The sequence below is a fragment of the Xenopus tropicalis genome, chromosome 3, assembly GCF_000004195.4.
Source record: "Xenopus tropicalis strain Nigerian chromosome 3, UCB_Xtro_10.0, whole genome shotgun sequence".
In the NCBI taxonomy this organism is placed as follows: Eukaryota; Metazoa; Chordata; class Amphibia; order Anura; family Pipidae; genus Xenopus; species Xenopus tropicalis.
Window position 1 is genome coordinate 130,980,429 of NC_030679.2, and position 9,293 is coordinate 130,989,721.

Here is a 9,293-nt window from a genome sequence, read left to right on the forward strand (position 1 = left end):
CTACTCAAATGGTCATACTTTTGAAAGTAAAGACATTTGAGAAAATGAACATAATAAATCAACAAAATATACAGCAGGCAAAGCAGAGAGAAAATTCTCTGCTATCTTTATGAGCCTTTTCCTATTAAAGAAGAATTCTAGTATAATGACACTGTTGGGATCTTTGTATAATTATACACTGTAACATACCACCTTCAGTTACATTGGGAATAGCCTAGAGGAAGGAGAAAATGATGATGACAACCTTGAATAAAGCTACACACACACTTAGGCTTGTGCTAAATCCCTGTGTTGTAAAATATAAGAGTGTAGGTTCCAATTCACTCATTCTCATTTTAAATGGCTTGACCACCCAATAGCAAGTTAAGCAGCCATTTTGGGCTTAGAGAACCTCATAAGAAAACACCTTTGTATTTCACACATAGGTTTCCCCAACAACTGTATCCTTTGGCCATATGAAATGCGTGTACTGGTAAACTTTCCAGCTGCTCTGTTTTTTTTTACTTGAGAAAGGATTATTTTTTTAAATGGATATTGACTTTTCCCATGTTGTAGATTGTAGTCAGAACAAATACTGGTAGCCCTAAGCCTGCCTACAGAGCTGCATACCTCAGTGTATACAGGCTACAAAGAAGCCTAAAGAGTTGCCCTGACCATGGAGAGAGAGCCTCATCCAAATAGTTAGGCACCCATTGATTCATGTGGACAGAATCTTAGACCCCCCCCCCCCCCTCCCCCTACTTATAATTGAATTAAATCAGAGTCCTGTGGAAGGTGGGATGGTCAGGTTACCACACCTCTAGAAAATCTAGAATGCAGTTCATTTGCAATCAGTGATATCCAGCAACGTGTCCCAGAACTAGGTAGCCTTGTGGTAACAAAGCTTGTACTTGTAAGTGAGACATAGAAGCTTGGGAAAGTAAAGCAAATGAGAAATCTAAATTCCATAGTTGTCAGAGTCCGGCTGGCCTGTTGGGGTACTAGGGAATAACCTGGTAGGCCCTCATTCCTTTATGCCAAGGGTATTCAGTTGGCAGCCTGTACCACAATCCCAGTTCTTCTATTTTTTTTATGGTTCTTGCATTGGCCTCCATCTCCTACAGACACTTTAACCTTGAAACTGATCCTATTTCTAAAATATGCAGAGCTCCCATAGTCTGGGGGGCCCATAATGCCCTGGTCTGACACTGCCATTAAGAACATGGCATGTTAATACTTTCTACAACATACGAAAAGTCTCCCTGTGTGTCGACTCCCATGTGCTGGGAACATTTAATGATTATTTTTTATTATTATTTGGCTTTATAACAACTGCAGCACTGGAAATCTATCATTTTTCTTTCTTTCTTGCTGTGGTATATGGGCTTTTTCTGTCTGCACTGGACCTTTTGTGTTGGGGGTGTGTGTGTGTGTGCCAGTAGGTACCACAGTCTCTCTCTTCTTATTACTTGGTGTAAATATATGGCAAATAAGACTTCTTATAGTCATATATTTTTTATTAGTAGTTTCTCAATAATTGCCATTGAAGGGCTGTATTTGTGTGCAGCCAATTGGCAATTATTTGCATCTTTCTGTTCAAAAACATAACTTTTGAACAATTTTGTGTCTGAGAATTTCACCTTTTTTATGGAGGGAGATAAATGTATTACATGTGTGCTTTATTTCTTGTATTTGCTGTTTATATAGATATGAGATGTATCCCAATATTCACACAGCTGTAAATGATGATTTCATTAGAAAAGATGCATTACAGTGCTGTATAGTGTATATGCATGCATTTGTACTGCTTACATGCTGGTAGCCATAGGGTGTAGCCAATACACGTGTATATAAGGACCTATAACTGCACTCCATGCCTATCGGTATATTAACCCCTCACTCTCTTGTGTACGTGGGTGCAGTGGAGGACGATAAACCTGCGCCTCTGGCCTCCCCTTTACAACTGGAGATTATAATCTACTGCACGGGGGCCGCCTTCGTGTCCGCCATGGTAATCACCATCATTATCTTTAAAATGAAGCATCCGTCGAAGAAGTCGGACTTCAACAGCCAGCTGGCCGTGCACAAGCTTGCCAAGAGCATCCCGCTGCGCAGACAGGTAACAGTAAGTATTTAGGGGTTTCTATTTCCTACTTGCCTGTTTTATAGAGGATGTTAATTGCCAAAATTATATTATATTATATTTCTCTTTCATATTTATAATATTAATATAATATTAATATAATTCCTTATCTGCTCTGTGGTTAATTCTGCTAAGTACAATTGCTGCCATAAAGCATGGAAGAACTGCTGCTTTGTTAAACTATTTGTTTTTGAAATCCATAAGCTTTCTGTATAACATGCATCTACTTTAAAGCTGTGTGCTTTGTCCCAAACCTATAGAAACAGAGGCATGTAAACCTAGCTCCATCTGTACATCTTTGTACAGAATAAAGCATGCAAATACTAAATTAGGAATTAAGACAGCCAACATAAACAGTGGGATCTACCAAAACATCTCTGTACCATTTATCCCCTGCATACAATGGAGCAGATGACCTATTTCCAGGGTTGCCACCTTGCCAGTACTGGCCTGGCTGGTAAAACAGCTGGCAAGGCCGGGGTCGGTATTGCAAATTTACCAGCAATGTAGCTGCCATGAAATCCGTATTATTTTGAAGTTCAGCCCCTGGCCCACCCCTTAAGCCTCCAATCTGGCCAGAACCCGCCCCAGAATTACCCTTCCTCTTCCTTCTCTTTCCCCAATCCTCTTTGTGACATTCGTGACTAAATAGCCCCACCCCTTTCATCGCTGCCCTGCCCCTTTTGTCCCCGCATAAAGCCGCTAAATTTATTTTAAAAAGTGGCAACCAATGTGTTGACATTGCACTTCAGTAAGGGCTCATCTAGACCTACAGTACTGGCAGGTGCAAGACCTGCTGCCCCTCATTTTGTAGTTGACAAGACATTCCCATTTCTCATCAATGCCCATAGAACCAATTAACTTCCTGCTGCTTGGGATTTTGGATACCGATCAAAGTGAGAGCTGGCAAGTTGGTGGCTTCTGTTCTGCACCAAACATTGATGGACTTACTGTGTTACAACTGATGCAGAAAACCTTCCCTATAACAAACAACATGGCAGCCAGTGGAACGCTCTGTGCATGAAATTAACTATGCCTATATACGTAACTGTTGAAAGGTCAAAACTACTCAACAAGACAGCATTTCTGCAACCATATCAACAAAAATGTGGCTACTGTTACTTCATCATCTCAAAGCATTAAAGACTAAGCTGCTCTGCGTCTGTGTTCTTATGGTAACCCAACTCTTACTTTTGGAACAGGTTTCAGGGGACTCCAACTCATCAATGCACTCTGGAGTGATATTGGTCAGACCCTCACGCCTCTCATCCAGTGGGACGCCTATGTTGTCTGGAGTCTCGGAATACGAGCTTCCGGAAGATCCACGTTGGGAAGTGGCAAGAGACAGGTGAGGAACTTGCACACAATTTCGCAAGTAAAATCAATCTTTACCAATGCAAATCCTAAACAAAATCGTGCTATTTCATAGGTTGATCCTTGGGAAACCTCTCGGAGAAGGCTGCTTTGGGCAAGTAGTAATGGCAGAGGCTATCGGCCTGGATAAGGAGAAGCCTAACAAAGTGACAAAAGTTGCCGTGAAGATGTTAAAGTGTGAGTTGCCTTTATAGAAACTGACCCTATGCTAATTCATTTCATTTACTATACTTTATGAAAGGTTTTGAGGTGGGCTTTGCCAATGTACTATCTGACAGCCAATCACATTGAAGGCTTCTCATTCCTAGCTAAAGTAGGCTGCCATTTTGCTTGGATACAGTAATACTAGTCTTGACAAGGAGAAGCCAATAAACGCCAACTGGGTCATATGGGTTGGATAATAGAGACTGTGATCATGAATTTATAAGATAAGTATAGTTTATTGTTCCATAATGTGAATATTTATCTCCGTTTAGCTGATGCAAGTGAAAAGGACCTGTCTGATCTGATTTCCGAGATGGAAATGATGAAAATGATTGGAAAACACAAAAATATCATCAATTTACTTGGTGCCTGCACCCAAGATGGTGAGTTCCTTCAAACTGAATAACATGTATTATAATGTTTTGACCTGAACCCCTCCTTTTCGTGCATACCCATCCTCCTTTCCCTTCCACTACCTTCTCCTATGTAAGAACCACAATAACACCTGCTATGCTGCCGCCATTTTGTTCGTGTTTAGAAAAACTGTTAGTGATGGTCTATTGATTGGAGGATCTCCTCCTCCAATCAGCAGGTACTTGGTTATTTATTACAGTAGCTGTTCCCAGAGCACCACCCCCTACCAGGTTGCAGTTAGTTAGTTAGTTAGTTAGGGCTTAGTTATCCATTACAGTAGCTGTATGCTGAACTACATATGCTGGTTTAAAGATAACGTACTAAGAGTTATGTTTAGGTTTGCTGTCCCTGAATTAGTGGCTCTCTGCCAGTCACTACTAAGAGACTGACAACTAGTGGTTTTAGCGAACAGCAAATATTTTGTTAGCGTAAAGCCATTTACAAAATCTATGATTTTCATGACTGACCACCAGAGGCCGCTGTTTTATATTATGAGTTGTTTATATTATTATCCATATGAGTTTATGGATGTAATGAAATGCATACTTACCAATATGACAGCTGCCTTTTTATAAGAATAAACATATTACATAGGTAAATATAGCTTCCTGGGCAAACTATCCTATACCAAGAAATGTTATCTTCCATTAAGAGGACATATACCCGACATATCAATGCTTGGCTGGATCACTAGGAATTATACCTGTAGATATTGCTGCAGAGGAGATATCTTTACATTAGCACTGATTACCATCTCTTCCCTTCAGGTCCACTCTATGTAATTGTGGAATATGCTTCCAAGGGGAACCTTAGAGAGTACTTGCGAGCCAGGCGCCCCCCGGGCATGGAGTACTGCTACAACCCTACCTGTGCCCCCGATCAGCTGCTCTCCTTCAAGGATCTGGTGTCGTGTGCTTACCAGGTGGCGCGTGGGATGGAGTACCTTGCCTCTAAAAAGGTTGGTAGCAACCTGTTGCCTTTACTTCGAAGACCTAAGAGGAAAATTACAGTGATATTATATTCAAAAATATATTCCTGCACTGATTGTAGTTTTTAGCATTTCAACAAATAGTTCAGTTTTATGACCCATATAGTTTAGTCGTGAAATTAATAGCTCTGCATGGTTGTCCCCCACAGTGTATCCACCGAGACCTGGCTGCAAGGAATGTCTTGGTAACAGAGGACAATGTGATGAAGATTGCCGACTTCGGCTTAGCCCGTGATATCCATCACATTGACTATTACAAGAAGACCACAAACGTGAGTACTTTACAGACATCCCATTCCTACCTAGCGCAGGTATGCGGCACAATAAAATTCATTTTTCACCTTCCTTGGAAATGGCTGGGGTCTCCCGTTTGTAGGAGGTGCAGATTTTTGTATGGGGGGGGGGTGCGCTGGCTGAATGAGTAAATACTAAGAGATGTGCTCTTGCACCCCTTTTTCCACCAGTCACCATAAGTGACCTCTATTGTGTGTAATAATTGCTACTCGATAACGGCAACTAAAACTTTTGTGCATTATGACGGGGGGAGTGTGTCACGGAGTCTGACTCAGTGACTAGCCGTTATCAGCCAGTTACTTGTACTGAGACTAAGTTGTTTGCAGCAGGGAAAGATAGGTTGTAGGAGCCAAATAATAGAAAATTTAGGGCCATGAACACGCGAGGAACGTGACTTCACTTCTATTTCCACTGGTTGAGTGTCACTAGGAAAGCTAAATATCCTGTGGCAATTTCCCTACACTGTCAAAGCCACCAAAATAGTTTTTGCAAGGTCCCCACAATGCTGCCTACCTAAGCCAGGCTTGTCATTAAGGAAACTATCTTGATCTTACTGGAATGCTGATATTAAGACATGGAATTTTCTTTTAGGGACGGCTGCCTGTAAAATGGATGGCCCCAGAAGCCCTTTTTGACCGGATTTACACTCATCAGAGTGATGTGTGAGTATCATTAAATGTGAGCTTTTTATTGAACGTAGGGCACAATGATGTAACTACTCTGCACTGGGCCCTCCAGACCCTGTAGCCTGGTGCCGAGTAGCAAACCCTACCTGTCCCCCTCCCACACGTGTATGAATCCCCACTCCCCTGCCTGCTCTCAGGTGGGATTTTTATGCAACTATAGAGGAAGCAGTCCCCGCAGTCTGGGTTCCCGTGCAACCATGGGGTCTGCTTCCTTAGTTACACCACTGTTAGGACACTCACAATACAGATGGATTGGCCAAAACGGATCATTTTTGTTGGTTATTGAAAAATGCAAAATATCAGTGGGTGTGCATTCAGCTTAGAGTTTTTTGCATTTCAAGTCATCCATGGGGGTTACCTCATAAATAGATGCAGAAACCTTTATAAAATGTTTTATACACCCCCATTTATTGAAGCCAATATACTGGGCCAATTATTCTCTGTTTGGGGCCAGATAACAATAAAACATTGATGGGTTGAACTTGATGGACTCAACCTTATGTAACTATGTAACTATATGTCATCCAAAGGGGTCCAGCGTAGCTCCTGAGCAATATGTGGGCTACACCTGGCTCACAAGCTCCCCGTTGGACTGCCCTGTACTAGACAGTAGTAACTAGAAAAAAAAGATGGATTTTGTTTGTATAATAGAGGCTAATGTATTCCCTAATGTCATGTTTTAAGGCTGTTGAAGGAGGCAGGTCTCCTCCAATAGATTCAAATTAGGCCCTGGCATTTAAAGTATTAAAGTACACAGAGGCCCAAACAGCCCCCTACCAGCCCAATAAATAGTGACTGTCTATGGCTTCTTACAGCAGCCCCTGTGGCATTTGCCAGAACCCACAGATTGCCAGTCTGGGCCTGGAAGGAGGATTTCCTTTGCCATATAAAAGCATGGAGTCATGAAGGTTACTGATCTCTAATGCAACATCTGTTGGGCTCAGCGGTTTTTGTAGGATGACTGCAGTTGTGCACTCTTAACCTCTTCCTGCTGTATTTCAGCTGGTCGTTCGGTGTGCTGCTGTGGGAGATTTTCACGCTCGGGGGCTCCCCGTATCCTGGTGTCCCCATGGAAGAGCTCTTTAAGTTACTTAAGGAAGGGCACAGAATGGATAAACCCACTACCTGCACCAATGAGTTGTAAGTATCTATGTGCGTCTATGCTTTTTTAACTTGTAGCTTAACAACCACTGCTTGTGTCTCCTTATCATGTCCATAAACACGTTGCCTCGGGGGCTAGTGAATTTAATGTAAGCTCTGTTTCTGTAGGTATATGATGATGAAGGACTGCTGGCATGCCATGCCTTCTCAAAGACCAACATTCAATCAGCTGGTTGAAGATCTTGACCGAATTCTTGCTCTGAGTTCCAATCAGGTACGTTTTTAATGAATTCTACTGTATATAGTCCTGGTTTCACTGTATTGTGCCTGAATGTGTTATAGTCACTGTTCCGCATTGGTAACGTTCCATCGTTTTCTCTTTCCCTCTCTGCAGGAGTATCTCGATCTTTCCATGCCAGTGAATCAGTATTCTCCATGTTTCCCAGACACTCGAAGTTCCACGTGTTCTTCAGGCGAGGACTCTGTGTTCTCTCATGACCCCCTCCCTGATGAACCTTGCCTTCCCAAATACTCCAATGGTGGACTTAAAAAACGCTGACCTTGGAGGTTCAGTGGGGGGGGTTCCTCTCCATATATTCCAATGAAAGAACATTTGTTTCGAGCATTCCAGAAATGCCACGAGTTCCTCAGAAGCACGGTACAATTCCACTCCTACATCTTCAGCCTTATTCCTTACCACATGCCTTTTGTAGGAGGTACTTTTTTTTTTCTCCGGTTGCGAATGGAACCAACCAATCTTCCTATTGTTCACCTCCAGCCAGTGCACTTTCTAAACTGCAACAAGTGTCAAGAAGTTCTGCATCGCGCAACGTTGGCAACGTCATGGGAACTTAAGCAGAAACGATGCCAACTCTTTTGATATTCCTCAATTTTATGAGATTTTATTTTCCTGACCTCATCTTAATATCAACACCTGACCTGTGTCTTAAACCTCCTCAAACACTCCAGACTACCTTTAAAGACACTTTGTCCGCTTTTATTTTGGCTTTGCCTGCACTGTCTGAGCTTAGGTGGTCATACCGTCTTTTGGTGGAAAATATTCACGGACAACACCTCTTTCCTTCCAACTCGTCGTAGCTAGATTAGGCTTTCTGCTTGCTCCGAAGAAGCCTATAGCTCTTCATTTTCCAGTGCAAGAGGTGCTGATGCTTGAACGGAATCATGAAGGGAGACCTCATTATAAGCTACATGACATCTCGGCTTCCTGAATGTCTATTAGGTACGAGGTGGATTCACAGAAGTCTTAATTAAGCGAGAACCTTAACGGACTGTGCTCGTTGTGCAAACTGTTTTTATTCAGGAATTTTGATGGTCAGCTAACGGTACGATCAATATGACTGCTGACCTGCAATGTGTTTACTAGAAGTTTGACTGAAGGCCTGTGTTTCGCTGAAAGCCCCATATAAAGTCCCTGGAACTAGAGGCTTTATCTCACTCCTAAGGTCCGGTTGTCCAGAAAACACGACATATAGTCAGATTTTTATCCTAAAAAAAAAAAAATGGGGGCGGGCGGGGGAATCCAATAATGCTTTCCTTTTGTATATAGCTAGAAAATGTATAAATATGAATTATATATTTACATGTCTTTTTAAGAAAAAAAAAGTTACAAAATATATACCAGGTCAGTAGTAAAAGTGGCTGGTAGTTGTCAGTTGCTATAAAAAAAAAAATATCCTATATTTTGCTATGTTTTCAGTTTGTATTTTTTTAAATTATGTTCTAAAAACTTTCTTATTCCCAGTACAGGTCCCTAAATAAAGAGAATTGGCTTCAGTTGACTTTTTTGTATGCAAGTGTTTTTGCCTATGTGTATAACAGATCCGCTTCACTATTAAAGGGGTACTACACTGAGTAAGAAAGCATATGAACAATAAAACCGAATGGGTTTGCTTTCTCGGTATGGTATCATTAGGGGCACTAATTTAGTGGAGTCTCTGCATAGCAAGCAATATTAAAGGACATGTAAACCCCCCACAAAAAGAAAAGCTAATCGGTGAACAGCCTCTTTGAAATCTTTAAATACCTGCCACTCGAGTTGTTGAAAGGTTAATAGTAAGGTTGCAGCATCCCCTTAATCACTAGGGGTTCC

The 9,293-nt window shown here is 41.7% G+C and overlaps 1 protein-coding gene across 6 annotated transcripts in view; it reads left to right on the plus strand.

The window, feature by feature from the left end:
• fgfr1 (fibroblast growth factor receptor 1) overlaps window positions 1-8,982 on the plus strand; it is a 46,982-nt gene extending 38,000 nt beyond the window's left edge. For 4 of the 6 annotated variants that reach the window (XM_012958977.3, XM_012958974.3, XM_012958978.3 and 1 more), the window contains 10 exon segments: window positions 1,902-2,104; window positions 3,325-3,470; window positions 3,552-3,673; window positions 3,973-4,083; window positions 4,882-5,072; window positions 5,252-5,374; window positions 5,988-6,058; window positions 7,085-7,222; window positions 7,352-7,457; window positions 7,578-8,982. In XM_012958977.3, the coding sequence (XP_012814431.1) occupies window positions 1,902-2,104; window positions 3,325-3,470; window positions 3,552-3,673; window positions 3,973-4,083; window positions 4,882-5,072; window positions 5,252-5,374; window positions 5,988-6,058; window positions 7,085-7,222; window positions 7,352-7,457; window positions 7,578-7,742 (1,376 nt within the window). In that variant the 3' untranslated portion in view covers window positions 7,743-8,982. 6 annotated transcript variants of the gene reach the window in all.
• Window positions 8,983-9,293: the final 311 nt, after the last annotated feature.